Below are 13650 nucleotides of genomic sequence, written 5' to 3'. Positions count from 1 at the left end.
TTTTGAGACAGGGTCTCCCTATGTAGTTCAGGCTGGTTCTGAACTCATTATGTAACCCAGGCTGGCCTCCAACTCAGCGCCAACATACCTGGCAGCTTTTGTCTAAATTCTTGATCAGTCTTTGGAGACGGGTCCACTTTTTTCTCCTGGTCACCGTACTTTTTTCCACACTGTGTGCGCTTGAGCTTCTGCCACCCCTTCCAGATCCAGGACATCACTCAGCCTCTGCCTGGCTGCTGACTTATGCAACTGCGTATAGTCTCGCGTGTTCTGGACCTTCTAAGGAAGAATTACAGAGCCGCGCCTGCGTTTGGCTTCTTGCGCTCTATGCTGTGTTCATAGTTGCATTTCTTTCCTTCTCTTTGCCAGGTAGTGGATTTGGCAGGCATTTTCAGTAAAGGTCCAGATAGTAAATACCATATTTTATAGGCCAGAAGGTTTTAGTTGTGATTATTGGATTCTCCAGTTATAGTGTGAAAGCATCCATAGAATAGGCATGGCTGTGTTCCAATGTAACTGTATTTATGGACTCTAAAATTTGAACTTCAGCTGGGCCTGGTACCACAGGCCTGTAATCTCAGCACTCTGGGAGGCTGAGGCAGGACGAACCTAAATTCAAGCCCGGCCTGGGGAACTTAGCAACCTTAGCAAGACACTCTGTCAAAATAAAACAATAAAGTGTAAGTGCTGATGATGTAGTTTAGTGCAAAGGGCCTGGGTTCAATCCCTAATACCACAAAACAACAAAACAAAGAACGAGAGAGAAAAAAATTGGAATTTCAGATAGTTTTCATGTGTCAAAAGTATTACTATTATTTTGAGCCAAGGTTTCGCTATGTAGTTCAGGCTGGCCTTGAACTTGGGGCAGTTCTCCTGCTTAAGCCTCCTGGGGTTACAGGCGTGTGCCACCATTCCTGGCTGAGAAAAATATTCTTATTATGATTATTTTTTCCAATCATGAAAACTTGTAAAAATCACTCTCCGCTCACCAGCCTTACAAAAACATTTGACGGGCCAAATTTGTTCTGTTGGTTATAGCTTATCAGCTTCCAGCACCGAGTGTCATTGTATGAATACACGGGTTTATTTATCCATTCTGGTGACGGCTGTGCCTTGTTTTTGGCCACTGTGAATAATGCTGTCGTGAAGATTGTCATGTGAATCTTTTGCCCTGAATACCAAAAAGTTGGATTTGCTGGGTCAGAGAGATGCCATGTGTGTTTAATGTTAGCAGAAATTGCCAGACAGTTGGGGTTTTTGTTTTGTTTGTTCAAGAGACAGTCTTACTGTGTTGCCCCAGCTAGTCTCGAACTTCTGGGCTCACATGATCCTCCTGCCTCAGCCTGAGTAGTTGGAACTACAGGAACATATGTATTTGTATATATGTGTGTGTGTGTGTGTGTGTGTGTGTAATGGCAAAATATTTATGACTTTGATACATATTCTAATGCCCTGCTTGAACAAAAAAATACAGACCACCACAACAAAAACAGTATCAGTTCACTGCATGATGCCGAATAGTTTTTTGAGCTAGTTGTACTTTTTACACTCAAAGTGGACCCAATTTGAATGGTTTCCATTATAGAATGAATTTTCCTTTTTAATAAGCATTGCCCGAAAAATCAAACATTTCAGCTCCTATGGTAGCTAGCCTGTTAAATATGCTCATTTCAAGGGGTGCTGCTCAAAGTATCAACAACTCAGGCCCCAATTTAAAGATTCTTTCAGTGTTAGGGTTGTCACAGGGAATTCATATGTTTTCCAAGCTTTAGTGGTGATCCCTGTGTGGCCCACATGCGGTTTCAGTTCTTCCTCCTGTTTGAAATTAAATACAGAATTTGAATTTGGGATAAGTCTTTTTTTTTTTTCATAACATTATATTGTGAAAAAACTCACACAGAAAAGTTGAAAATAATTTCATCGCATAGACCTCGATGTATCCTCCTTTTGGCTGCGCTGGGGATTGAACACAGGGCCTCATATGTGGGGGACAAGTGCTCTACCACTAACTAAGCCACAGCCTCCTGTTGTATATTTCTTTATTTTTATCAAACCCAGGGCCTCAGGCAGGTCAAGCAAGCACCCTCACACAGAGCTGCACCCATCCCCAGTCCCTATTTTATTTTATTTTTTTTCCAGCACTGGGGATTCCATCAAGGGCCTTTGTACTGAGCTATTTCCCCATGTGTCATGGGGCATGTAGCCCCAGGATCAAAAACTCAGCACCAATAACAAATGAAAGGGATGGAGGGCAGGGGATTTGGCTCAGTGGTTCTGCTGCCTGCCTCACAAGCGCAAGGATCTGAGTTTGATCCCCAGTGCCAAAAAAAGAAAAAAAAGAAAGCAAGGGATGGAGTTTTAAAAAGGTAGATGATTTATTTGTAAGAAGGAAAAAACAGAAGACAGTAAGCTGCCCCCAAAAGGGGCAGGGACTCCGGAAAGATGGGTAATATCCCTGGGCCTTACTGCTGGCCTCTTCCTTAGGACCTGTGACCCTTCCCTCCATGTGGGTACCTGGAACTTGTCACAGCCTGGCTGTCAGCTGTCTGGCTGTGTTTAGCTCTGACCAGAGCACTTGTGCCTATGTGCACATTCCTTTGGGTGGTTTTCCTTCGATTCCTTCCTGCCTTTTTGTGATGCATAAATGCTGTGTGTGGGGGCTGATAGAAAGGCAGTTTGAAGTTAGTGATTAAGTAAGGGGATATGTATCAGTGCAGTAATGTAGTGACCCTAGAGTGAGAAATAACACAACCCCCAGCCCTTTTTATTTCATTTTATTTTTTGGTAGACAGTGTCATTTTGCGGTGCAGGCTGGCCTTGACTCACTATGTAGCCCAGACTGGCCTCAAACTCACAGTGATCCTCCTGCCTCAGCCTCTTGAGTGCTGGGATTACAGCATGCATTGCCAGTCCTGGTTCCCTCATTTTATTTATTTTAGTTTTTATAGCTTATTAACCCTTTTATGAAAACTGTACAGTCACTGCAGACAGGCACTGCAGAATCCTCACTCTTTTGTTGTCCGGCCTCCAGCTTGCTGCTGGACAAATCCCCCTAACCTTTGTCTGCTCTTGCATTCCTCTTGCTGTTTTCTTGAGGTCCTGTTCATCTCAAAAAGGCCATGTCTTGGAAGTGTATGTTTCTGTTCCTTTTTCTTTGCATAATCCAAGGAATCAAAAATCATGCCAAAGCCAGTTACCTTGTCACCGCCAAAATGGGCTCTGAATCCAAATACGAAAAGCTTTTGGCTTAGGTATTGCTTTCAGGGGTGAAACAAGTCAGTGACCATGAACTCCCTGATCTTTTGGCTTGGGTATTGTTGCTTTCCAGGGCCGAAGCAAGTCAGTGACCATGAACTTGCTGGCCCAGATACTGTGTCATTCATGCTGGCAGCAGATCCTGGGCCTAGCCGGGTGGAGACACGGACCACACCTCGGTTTTTTTTTAATGTCAGTACACTGTCCCCTAAACTTTCACAAAATAAAGGAAGATATAGATCCAGTGTATTTAGCTACAATGGAAAATGAGATTTTGGATTTTAGAATTTAAAGGGCACCGACCGAGGGCAGTCCAAGGTGAGGAACTTTTGAACAAAGGCACGAAGAGTAGTAACACGCGGACCTAACGGGAAAGAAGCCGGGTGCGCCGGCTCCACCAGGGGGCAGTGTCGGCCGTGGGAACTGCGAGGCCCAGAGGGAACCGTTTGCCCTGCGGACTGAGCCCTCTGCGTGTTTAGCTGATGCGGTCGGGGGTGGATTCAGCTGCTGCCAGAAACAGATAGGACAGCTGTGGAGCAGTGCAGTGTGCTTGACGTGTCCGGGAGGGGAAGAATGAAATTGTCAGAAGAGCGCGGGGCCCAGTGGAAATACTGTACAGCTTAGGAGGTCAGCGAGCAAGTTTCAGTGGCTGCCACTGGTCAAGATCTGAGGCGCCCTCTCCTTCCACCTGCAGCTTATTTCGATTATTTCCCAATCTCTAGTCAAGTGAAATAGCGGTTCGATTTTAGCACCCTCATGCGCTTTCCCTGAGGTCACCAGGGGCAGACATTTTAGCACAGCCATTTTATTTCTCACTTTGCATACGCTTTCCCTGCTCCAGAGCGGCGAAAATTCAGTTGCGAGGGGTGGGAGTGTGGCTCGGTGGAGAGCGCTCGCCTAGCACGCAGCAGGCCCTGTGTTCAATCCCCAGAACTTCAAAAGCAAACAACCCCCCCAAACATAAATCGCAGACATTTCACCCCGAAAGACTTCTCCCAAGAACAGGATTCTTCTGTAACAGTGGTTCTCACACTCTCCGACTTTTTGATCTCTGAACTCTGAAAAATTATGGAGGACCTACCAGGCACGTACGTGGGAAGTGGAGCAGAAGAATCACAAAAATGGTTTCCATTTTAACATAGCCAATAGATAAACCTGACCAGAAAACAATCCTAGACAATGAATTTTAGGGACAGCCCCAAAGCCTAATAAATAGAACAGCCTGAGTCTCCGATTCCTGTGTTTCTCCCCCTCTGTCTCTTAGGTCCACATTCTATTTCTTTGTCTGTGTACCTTTTTTTGGGGGGTGTGTGTGAGGAATTGACGTCAGGCCCTTGTGCTTGCCAGGCAGGTGCAGAGCCACTGAGTTAAATCCCCAGCTCAATGTGTGTACTTTAAAGATCTTACCTAATCAATCCTTTTATACCTTTTACTGACTACTCCTGAAAATTCCTTTCCCACAACAGGGGTCTGAGCTTATTCTGTGGGCGTAGGGCAGATTTAAGTGCTTTATCCGCTTTGAGAACTTCCTTGGACCATAGTGACATTGAGCTTGCAATCCTCCTGCCTCAGCTTCGTAGCATGTGGGATTACAGGCCTGGGTCACCACACCCAATTCCTTGAGACATTTTTTAAAAACAAGAATATACAAGCATGCATTCCATCAGCCACTGGAGCATGATATTATCAGTAATAATGGAACTTCTGGAAAAGCCCACTGAACAAATTGTGGGAATGAAAAGGGAAAGGCAAAAAGTTTTTTGAAAGAACAGTTTTGACCTTGTGGACCCTTAGGTTTCCCCCAGCTACGCTTTGAGAACCACTCCTTTACATACCCTTGGTCAAAATAACAAAATATATAAGGACTTTATATCATCAGTAAATATTCATCCCATATTCAGATTTCTGCAGTTGTTCCAGGAGTAATTTTTTAACAGCTTTTTAAGGAACCAGGGCCCAATCAAGTTTCCTGGCATTTGGTGGTTATTAGTATTTATTATGTATTTAGTTTGTTGATCTAGAACAGTTTCATACCCTTTTTGCTTTATAATGCAAAATAAATACTAATGTATTTATTATGTATTTAGTTTGTTGATCTAGAACAGTTTCATACCCTTTTTGCTTTATAATGCTATGTATATGTGACCCTAGGGATTGAACCAGGGCCTCCACACTGCACTACACCCCCAGTCCTCTTTTATTTTGAGATTAGGGTCTTGCCACAATGCTAAATTGCCCAAGCTGGGCTTCTACTTGCAATCCTCCTGCCTCAGCTTCCCAGAGTGCTGGGATCACAGGTGTGTGCCACCACGCTCTGTGACAGTGACTTTACAAGCTTCCTGACTTGCGTTACAGGATATCTCACATTCTGGATGTGTTTGATGGTTTCTTCCTGGTGTCACTCACCTTCTAAAACTTCTTTTTGCTTCAAACGAAGTAGACCGCAGATTGCTCCGTGTGGGTTAATAAGAAAGGTAGCAGACATCCAGCCTTCGCTTCTCACCAGGCCTTGCGCTGAGCTCCGTCAGCGAATTTTCTCAGCCTTTATCTGGAAGGTCTTCGGGATGCAACAGCGTACCCCTCCCCCGTGGGGAGGGGTTAAAGGCTAAATGTGCAGGGTTCTGCTAGCTCGGAGGTAACTAAGATTTGAACCTGGGCAGACAGACTTCAGGGCTGTGCTGTTAACCGTGTGGGTTTTCGGTGACCGAGGGAGGTTTAAACAGGTCGTCCTGGCATGGGGTTGACCCGCAGGTCTCTTCCTGTCCCCAAATTAATCTCCTTTCCTCTGTGGCTCAGGACCCCGAGCTCTGCATGGTTCCCCCACTCACCACCCTGTCACAGAGTACAGGGTGACACCGGGCCCTGACGTACAGAGACCCAGAGATTCCGAGCCCCCGGAGGCCAGGCAGGGCTTCTGCCACCTCCTGTCCTGAGTTCCTGAGCTGTGTATCTCTCTGGGCCTCTGTTTCCCCATCTGGAAAATGCGTTCAATCCAGGGACCAGGATTGAATGAGCGCAGCCCTGGAGGGCTGTTAGAGCACCTGCTGGCACACAGTCGGTTCTGGGGAGAAAACATTTGCTCCGGACTCCTGAGTTCCTGAGCTGTGTATCTCTCTGGGCTCTGTTTCCCCATCTGGAAAATGCGTTCAATCCAGGGACCAGGATTGAATGAGCGCAGCACTGGAGGGCTGTTAGAGCACCTGCTGGCACACAGTCGGTTCTGGGGAGAAAACATTTGCTCCGGGGGCGGCCGAGTCTTACTCTGTGTCCCGGGCTGCCCTCAAACCTGAGATCTTCTTGTTTCAGCCTCCTGAATGCTGGGACTAATGCTTGTGTGCCACCAACCTGGCTATAAATTACCTTTTTTTTTGCGATACCGGGGATTGAACTCAGGACATTTCCTTTGTGAGGCAGGTAGAGGTAGCGGCATCACTGAGCTAAATGCCCGGTCCTACAAATTATCTTTTGATTGAGATGTCTGACTTTCCTTCTAACTTGTAACTGTTCTAGGAGAACTAAGCCCACGGGTAGAGTCATAAATAGCAGCTGGCACAGAGTTTCAGGCAGCAGGGAGTGGGGAGCCTATGGCAAATTTGGGTGCCTTTGTCATTTATGGTGGACATTTGGGTTTAGGAATACATTCAGCTTTATTCTTCTGTATTTATTTTCCTTTCTAGAGACAGGGTCTCATTATGCAGTTCAGGCTGGCCTTGAATTCGCTATGTAGCCCAGGCTGGCCTCAAAGTTGGCTCAATCCTCCTGCCTCAGCCTCCTGAGTGCTGGGATTATAGGCATGAGCCACCACATCCAGCCTCTTGTGTTTTTAAGGTGGAAACTAAAAATACACATTTTGGAAACAGCACCCAATTTTTAGGGTCACGCAGTAAATTTAGTGTTCTAGTAATCACTGAACAACAGTTTCTGTGGGCAGAATCTGGCCCTCGGGCTCCCCTGCGTCCCTGCTGACAGATGGGACTCATTGAACCTTCATAACTGTGTTGTGAGGTCGAAATTATTTTCCTCCATTTTACCAGTAAGGAAGCATGAGAAAGCCAGCAACCTGCCTGGAAATCATAAAAGCCAAGTGAGCCAGGATTTGAACCCAGGAGTCTTGTAATTCTCTTAGGTCAGTGGTTTTTAAGTTTTAAAGCATTGCTTTTATTACGTAACACTTAGTATAGTCTGAGAATTTTTCTTGGTGCTTTATGTACATGAAATAGTTTATACTGGCCCTGTGAGCTGGGTACAGTTATTATGTCTGTTTTACAAGGAGCAGACAGAACCAGAGGTGGAGTAACTTTAACCATTTACATATAACAACAGAAAATAGGTGGGGTGTTGTCGGTAGTGGGTGGGGTGGCCCAGGTATGAATTAGAAAAGAGCACAAGGATACTTCAGCAGGTGATGGAAATGTTTTTCATCTGATTGTGATAGTAGTTTATGAAAGAATGCCAGGCATGGAGGGGCATGCCTATAATTCCAGCTACTCAGGAGGCTGAGGCAGGAGGACTGTAAATTGAAGGTCATCTTGGGCACCCTAAAAAGATCCTGTCACAAAGTAAAAAGGACTGAGGATGTAGCTCAGTGGAAGAGTACTTGGCTGGCATACGCAAGGCCCTGGGTTCAATCCCCAGAACCGGGGGTGTGGTGGGGGAGTAAAAGAAGGGGAAAAAGGCTGTAATCCTAGCCCCCTGGGAGGCTGAGGCAGGAGGATTTCAAGTTTAAATCTAGCCTGGGCAATTTAGTGACTTAGTGAGAGTGTCTCAAAATAAGAGAAAGGACTGGAGGACTGGGGATTTAGCTCAGTGGTGCCACCGCCTGTCTTCTAAGCACAAGGTCCTGAGTTCGATCCCTGGTACCAAAAAAAAAAGGGGGGGGGATGTAGCTCAGCATGAAGGCCCCAGGTTCAATCAGAATCAGAAAAATAGAAAAATCCCAGAGCCCATGAGTGAATTTACCTAAATTTGTAGAGAACAATAACTCCAGAACTATTGAAAGCATTCCAGATTCTTTTGAAGAAAACAGTTAACAGTAGCCAGGTGTGTTGTTGGTGCAAGCCTGTAATTCTAGCACCCAGGAAGCCGAGGCAGGAGGATCACCTGAGATTGAGGTTCCACCACCACCCAAGTGGTGCCACGAACTGGAGTCAGAGCCTTTGGGGGACACTGCAGACCGAAGCCACAGCATTGGGCTTATTCTGCTTGGGGAAATCAGAGCCACTTAAAAGAGAAGAGGAGGAAGCCTGTTGGCTTCTGAGGAGCCTTCCAGTGGGTGGGGTCCCGAGCCCCGAATGGGGAGTCAGAACCTCAGCCGCGTGGTCTCCTGTGCCCTGTCCACGCTGCTCTCGGTGCCCTTTCTGTTTGCTGCCCCTTCCTCCCCTCTCCTCCCCTCTGCCTTTCCCCTCCCTGCCTCCTCCTCTCCTCCCCTCTCCCTGCTCCCCTGTCGCTGCCGGGCAGGAACCTAGGTCTTCCGTGTGCTAGGCCCCTCTTCTCTCTGCCTTTTCTAATGGATAAAGTGAAATGGGAAGAAAAGGTCCAAAGGGGGAGCGGGTGGGGCCGGGGAAGTGGGGAGGTAGGGAAAGGAAAGAAAAATATGAGAAAAGAAGGAGAAAATGGAAACAAAGTGTTTGTAAACAGGGAGGGCTGGAGGGGTTGATGGGAGGGCAGGGGAGTGGGGAAAAAATAAGAACTGAGATACATCATGTATAGATACAAAGTCCCAGTGCGAATGTCATCGTACTGTGTAGCTACAATGTAACAATAAACTTAATGAATTAAAAAAAAAAGAGCCTGGCAGCCCCTGTAGTCTCAGTGACTCCGGTGCCTGAGGCAGGAGGATCACAAATTCAAAGCCAGAGGAGGCCGTTCAGTCAGGCCCTGTTGCAAAATGGAGAGGGCAGGGGGACTGTGCCTTTTCCCAGAGACAAATATTCCCCCTCTGCATTGAGAGCTGAGGCCTGAGCTTCGCCCTGACCTCGCAGCAGGCGCCCGGCCACTCCCCTGTTCTCCATTTTGTTCAGCTCTGTTCCACTGTGGTTACTTCTCAGCTCAGGGGCTGGGACCAGGCCTAGCGCTGCTGGAGGCTTGCAGTGCAGGGCGTAACATCTGCTCAACACTTGCTCTGTCACTGAGCTGTATCCCGGCTATTTTATTTTTGTATTGACGTGCTTATCTTTTCCTGATTGCTTTGCAAGGTCTGTTGGTATCTGCAGTTTATAAGTCACTGTGATATCTCTCTGTGTGTCATAACCGTGTTTTCCAGTTACAGCTGATTGGCTCCAAATTGTTGTGTCGCCGTTCAGAAACTTTGAACTCATTTTTTTTTTATTTATTTAGTTAGTTAGTTTTATTTATTTATTTTGGTTTTTTGAGACAGGATCTCACTATGTAGTTGAGACTGACCTGGAACTCACTATGTAGCCCAGGCTGGTCTCAACTCACAGAGATACTCCTGTCTCAGCCTCCTGAGTGCTGGGATTACAGGTGTGCGCCACCATGCCCCGGCTAGAACTGATTTTAAACCAGACTTGTTGATCTTGTCATCAGAATATGACCCCCAGGGCTAGGTGAGGCTTCTGGGCTGGAGGCCTTGAGGCTTGTTGGTTGATGACTGTCTCTCTATACCCCACTCCTGCCAGGCCTTGGAGACCCGGGCCAGCCCTGGCCATACCCCGGGCTGTGTCACCTTTGTCCTGAATGACCACAGCATGGCGTTCACTGGAGATGCCCTGCTGATCCGAGGGTGTGGGCGAACGGACTTCCAGCAAGGTGACTCCCACCCTTATCCAGCCCAAGGCCGCAGTGCGTGCCAGGGCTCTCAGTGTCGGTGACCAGGATGAATGAGTGGAGTTTAGGTTTTCGGGGGGTCAGTAGTAGATTCAAGGAGTGGAGCTCCTGCAGTACAGGAGGAATCTGATACATGTGGCCAGACTTAGAGAATGGTAACATTCGCAGTACATTAGTTATCTACGGCTGTGTAACAACCCCAGAACCGAGTGGCGTAAGTCCTGACTTAGGCTTACTGTCTCACACTGTTTTTGAGGGCTGGGAATCTGGAAGCAGCTTAGGTGGTGGCTCTGCCCACTTTGTTTGCCAAGGACCTTCTTGGCCTCCCTGGGGTGGGGGCTCCTTCTCATGCTTCCGGCCCTCAGCCCAACTTCCCGAGTGCCTCATTATACTGTGGACCTTTTACCAATTCCTCGGTCCTGCACACATGCTGTTCCTCCTGCCTAGAGTGCTCTTCCCTTTGCCTAGACAAATGGGGATTGGCAGAGGAGTTCAGCTGTAGGGATTTCCTCCTCCTATTCTTTAACTGGGGAAAGGAGTTAGGGGGCTTCTCCTGTCCTGTGACGCACTAACCCCTGAGCTTTCCTTCCCCAGGCTGTGCTAAGACCTTGTACCACTCAGTCCACAAAAACATCTTCACGCTTCCAGGGGAGTGTCTGGTCTACCCGGCTCATGATTACCATGGTGAGGCCTTGCCAAAGGAGGTGTGGGGCTTCCATTGCTTGGGAGAGGGGCTAGCGAACTCCTATAATACTCATAGGGTGTGGAGACTACAAGTCCCAGAAATTCCTCTGGCCAACAAGGTTCAGCGTGAGGGTGTACAGCACGTAATAGAAACTACACAACTCCCAGTGTTCCCTGGGGCCTGGGTTTTCCCAGGCTTCCTTAGGGAACTGCGTTTGCCATAGTGTCCGTCAAGAAGTGAAAAAGATTTAGGAACATTCTGGGAAGAGCCTGGTAGATCCAGACCAGGGAGTTGCCCCACGGATGTCATTTTAAGAGACTTTCCTTCCCCTCCCTTGGCTACTAGGGCTTACAGTGTCCACTGTGGAGGAGGAGAGGACTTTGAACCCTCGGCTCACCCTCAGCTGTGAGGAATTTGTCAAGTTGATGGACAACCTGAACTTGCCCAAACCTGAGCAGATAGGTAAGTACCTGGGGAGCACAAGTCCCGGTCTCAGAGAAGACGGATGAGCCTGGGCCCCTGGGTCCGAGGGAGGAGGCTGGGCCTGGACCCCTGGGTCTGGGGGAGGAGGCTGGGCCTGAGGGCAGATGGGGCCAGAACTATAATTCTACAGAAAAGAGCTTCTCTTGATCCTGGGTCTTCACTGGGGCAGGGATGTGCCAGGCCCTTAGTTCTATCCATAGTTTTTCCTTTCAGATGTTGCTGTTCCAGCCAACTTGCGCTGTGGAGTGTAGACCCCGCCTTCCTGAGCTGTTCTGTCAGGTCCTCCTTCTGGATGTCAAGAATGTACTGATGGGCTGGGGATTTAGCTCAGTGGTTCCACTGCCTGCCTCGCAAGCACAAGGACCTGAGTTCAATACCCAGTACCAAAAAAAAAAAAAGAATATACTGGTGGGGCCAGGGAAAGCTGTCATCTTTGCGTCTCTCTCCTTTCCCTACCCCTATCCCTCACCAGCTCTTCGAGCTTCTTAAATAAAACTTTTTTTTTTTTTTTTTTTTTTGGTCTGTGAATCTGACTTCTATTTTCCGGAGGGAAGCTGGGGTGCCAGGGAGGATGAGGACCCAGGGGGCTGACGTGGCTGGGATCCTAATTCACAAGACGGGAGCAACCACAGATTTCGGGGCAAGTGTTCTTATGACCCCAGCTAGAACCCAGTCTTTCCTTTGAACTGCTTCCCCCTTGGAGCCCCAGAGTAAGTTACTTGCCCTCCCTGGTCCTCAGTTTCCTGATCTGTAAAATGGGAGTAATAATAATAGAAGTGCCAGGAAGATCTGATAAGTCCTTGAATGTGCATGCTTGGCAGCTGCGATGCTGATTCTATCAGAGCTCCTATGATTGCTATCATCCAGAACATCTCTCAGGCACTTCCTGGCGCGTTGTGACACTTTGTCTACTGGTTAATCACATGAATTTTTGTTTTGTTTTGGTACTGGGGAGTGAACTGAGGACCTGCGCCTGTGAGGCAGGCGGCGGCACCACTGAGCTAAATTCCTGGCCCTATCATATGGATTTTGAGAGAAAGAAGTTGGTGTTCCATTTATAAAATGTAGATCTGGGGTACACGTGTACCTCCAGCCTCAGTCTCCCCAAGTATAAGGTGGACAACGGTAATTACTTTTGGGTGGTCTGCTGTGAGATGAGTGTTTAGCACGGAGGTGGAACCGAGGGCAGCTCTGCCACTGAACTGCAACCCCATCCTTTTCTTAAGATTTTATTTTGAGACAGGGTCTTGCAGAGTCGCTAAATTGTCCAGACTGTGCTCAAACTTGCCATCCTCCTGCCTCAGCCTCCCAGAGTGCTGGGATTAAGCCACCGGGCCAGGCTTCTATTTTGTTTACAGAGAGGGTATGGCTAAACTGCCCAGGCAGGAATGGAACTTCCAACCCTCAGCCTCAGCCTCCGCAGTGCTGAACGTTCAGGGTTCAGGTGTGCACCACTCCACAGGGCTTCCTGCCTTCACACACAAGCCAGTTCCTTTCCTGTTTTTGCTCAGAGAGGAAAGGGTCTGGCTGAAAGCTTTATCCTCTGCCCTCCACCCCATGACAAAGTGTGTGTGGGGTGTACTTCCCTGTGTTTCTGGGCTGGTCACTGACTCAGCCCAGGGCACCCCCTACCCCTGTCCAGCTCCCTGAACCGGTCGGGGCCCTTCTAAAGGGCTTATTACAGGGGAGAGGCCCCCACCTCCATTCCTATCTTCTTTGAGGACTCGGGATCTAGGCAGGGAGGCCGGCCCTCCAGGGCACTGGGACAGGGACGGTGCGCGGCATCCCTGGGTTCTCCGAGGGTGGAGCGGGTGGGGCCAGGAGGCCCCCGTGCTGCGGCCCCGGGCGGAGCGAGCTGGTCGCTCCCTGCTCCCTGAGAGCAGTCGGACCTGTTGTCCCCCCTCCACTTCCGGGCCGCTGGGGAGGGGGACGGGGCGGCCTCTCTCCTCCCTCCTCCCCAACCACTTTTCTGGCAGCAGAAGCGACAGCGCCCAGAGCGACAGCGGAGCGGGTGAGCGGGGGACTCGGGGCGGTGGGGGCGGAGGAGCTGGAGCCGCAGGTCTGGTTCCCGGGAGTGACGGACTCAGGCTCAGGCTTGTCCGGAGAACGGGTAGGGGGATTGGGAGCCCCGACTCCTGGATCCCTGGGTGAGGCGGCGTAGGTGGGGCCAAGACTATGGGACTCCGAGCAGCAAGGGGGTGAGTGTGGAGCGAGGAGATGGAGTGGCGCTCCCCTAGGGAGGCCGGGTGATCGAGAGGGCTGCTGGGCCGCAAGGAGGCTCTGGGTCGGAGAGCCTGGGAGGGGGACGAACGAGGACCCCAGCCTCAAATTCCGGGCCCGCCCGGGGCGCGGCGCCCTAAAAGCCCCAATCCATGCCCCGCCCCAGAAAGCTCCAGGCCACGCCCCCGGAACGCTCCGGGCCAGCCTTTGAACTCCGAGGC

At 49.2% G+C, this 13650-nt stretch overlaps 1 protein-coding gene across 1 annotated transcript in view; it reads left to right on the top strand.

The window, feature by feature from the left end:
• Ethe1 (ETHE1 persulfide dioxygenase) overlaps positions 1–11699 on the top strand; it is a 13900-nt gene extending 2201 nt beyond the window's left edge. Inside the window, exons 4-7 of the mRNA XM_010623273.1 lie at positions 9894–10023; positions 10636–10725; positions 11072–11188; positions 11423–11699. Coding sequence (XP_010621575.1) covers positions 9894–10023; positions 10636–10725; positions 11072–11188; positions 11423–11460 — 375 coding nt within the window. The 3' untranslated portion in view covers positions 11461–11699. The remainder of the gene's footprint in view (positions 1–9893; positions 10024–10635; positions 10726–11071; positions 11189–11422) is intronic.
• The last annotated feature ends 1951 nt before the right edge of the window (positions 11700–13650 follow it).

The sequence above is a fragment of the Fukomys damarensis genome, unplaced genomic scaffold (assembly GCF_012274545.1).
Source record: "Fukomys damarensis isolate Sample0158 unplaced genomic scaffold, DMR_v1.0_HiC HiC_scaffold_19, whole genome shotgun sequence".
NCBI lineage: Eukaryota > Metazoa > Chordata > Mammalia > Rodentia > Bathyergidae > Fukomys > Fukomys damarensis.
The sequence above is the reverse complement of the archived record's forward strand: the minus strand, read 5'-3'. Positions and strand labels throughout refer to the sequence as shown.